The sequence below is a fragment of the Penaeus monodon genome, chromosome 22 (assembly GCF_015228065.2).
Source record: "Penaeus monodon isolate SGIC_2016 chromosome 22, NSTDA_Pmon_1, whole genome shotgun sequence".
Lineage (NCBI taxonomy): Eukaryota > Metazoa > Arthropoda > Malacostraca > Decapoda > Penaeidae > Penaeus > Penaeus monodon.
In genome coordinates, this window is record NC_051407.1 from 20,032,447 (window position 1) to 20,034,562 (window position 2,116).

The 2,116-nt window shown below is 44.7% G+C and overlaps 1 protein-coding gene across 1 annotated transcript in view; it reads left to right on the forward strand.

The window, feature by feature from the left end:
* The window catches only part of LOC119586980, a gene marked incomplete in the record, with an annotated part of 81,895 nt that overhangs the window by 46,461 nt on the left and 33,318 nt on the right, over window positions 1–2,116 (forward strand). The window contains 3 exon segments of the mRNA XM_037935722.1: window positions 906–1,051; window positions 1,364–1,606; window positions 1,894–2,083. Coding sequence (XP_037791650.1) covers window positions 906–1,051; window positions 1,364–1,606; window positions 1,894–2,083 — 579 coding nt within the window.

Consider the following 2,116-nt stretch of genomic DNA (forward strand, 5'->3'; position numbering starts at 1 on the left):
CTTGTTCTTTTGGTTTTCTTCTTATGTCGTTCTTTCTGGTTTTATTTTTCTGTGGAAATATGTTTGCAGTTTGACAGTATTTTACAACATCCCTCCTTTATATTTTTTAATGTAAAATTAAAGTAATCTTATTACTTAAAATCACACTTGCTGATGTGTAAGAGTTACTCTCTTTTTAAAAACATCGCCCTTACTCCATGTCTCTAGTAACAATAACTCCAATACCATTACTCTGTCTTCAAAACTCTCACCTTAAAAATTATCTTTTGAAATTCCGCCGGCGTCGCTAACTCCTAACTTCATTACTCTTATTTGAAACATTTCAGAATTCTAATTCCACTGACATCACCGACTCTCGTGTCCGTTGCTCTAATTTCAAAATGTATGATTTCAAACGTCTAATTCTAGAAGCCATCATCGCTAAGTTTTATTATTCTAATTTCAAAACTCCCGCTTTCCCCAATCCAATCTCAAAACTCCGCCACCATTTTAGCTCCATGTCTCATCACTCTAATTTGAAATCCCTATTTCTACTACCATTTTTACCTCCCAGTTTCAAAACGCTAATTTTGAGGCCCAATTCTGCCGCCACGGTTAACTCCCAGCTTTATAGCTTTAACCGCTTCATTAACGCTAACTCTTATTTCCATCACTCTGATCTCGAAACTTTAATTCCGCCGTCATTTTACCTCCCAGTTTCACCAGTCTAACCTCGAAACCCAAATGCCGCCACCCTTTTAACTCTCAGATTTACCATTCTAATTTCAGAACTCTAATTCCGCCGTCATTTCGCCTCCCAATTTCACCGATCTTACCTCTAAACCCTAATTTCGCCTCCCAATTTCACCGATCTTACCTCTAAACCTTAATTTCGCCATTATTTTAACCCCCGCGCCTCCCCCCAGGTGTCGCGCCAGTTCGGATCCCAGCAGTCTCGGTACACCCTGCAGACGGGGCTCACCAACACGGGCCGCCAGCCCTTCAAGCTCACCTTCCACGTGACCACGCCGCACCAGGGCTTCCAGGAGGTCAAATTCAACGTCGAGTTGAGGTCAGATCAAGATAAAAAAAAAAGTCCGTTGGGTGTGTTGCTCTGTTGGATAGGGTTGGGAATTTGGATGTTTAAATCTCGTAAACGTTATTCACTTGTGGTCTAGTGATTTTGCTTTTAACTTTGTTGTTTCCATTTCCATAGGCCAAGGATCTTTATTTTGCAAATAAAAGGTGGATAAGACTATTGTTATCTTTTCATGATTAAAAATGGCTAAACTGATCATTCTTCGCCTTATATTAACCAACAACATCAGTTTGTAGAAATACCTCTCCGAACCCCTGAACACAAGCGCGCCTTCCTCCCCCACAGACGACGAATCCCGTACAAGCTGAAGCTGGGCTGGGGCACGGCCGTCGGTTCCGGGGACATCGAGATGACCTTCAGGAAGCTCTCCTTCAGCGAGGTTGAAGGAACGCTATCCCTGACGATGCCACAGGAACAGGGACCCGACAGGTTCTACACCCTTGAGCTTCAGCTGACCAACGGCTTCACGCAGGACACCATCGACGTGACGTGCGCGCTCGACTTCAAGAGCAACCAGGAGTATTGGGAGTAAGTGCTTCGCCTCCAATAAACTTTCCACTAAGGAGAGCTATTGCTTCGGTGCTTATATGCTCTTTTTCTTAGCTGTGGAAGCAATGCGAAGGTTATACGGTGCTGCAGATTCAGTTTAATAGTAGAAAAAAACACAAACCATATTTTTGTATAATGGGCCTGAAACATCGGAAGAGTGTTTTGCTAATTATTTCATGTAATAAAAGAAAACGAACAAAAATGATTGAGAATTCACCCACGACGATATACTGCATTAACCCTGCCCCTTCCCTCACACTCCGCAGCCACCTGGTCGTGAAGGGTATAGTACGACAGGTGACCTATGACCCCGGCGAGCTGAGTCTGTACCTGCTGTGGCCGGGAGCTGACCCCATCTCGTTCACGGCCGTCGGCGAGCACTACGACGACTTCCAGGTCATCAAGCCCACCGTCACGCTCGATCTCACCAGGTCGCGCTACAGCTTCGCGGGAGAGGTTAGTTTAAGGAAGGGGGACTGGCTTTGGCTA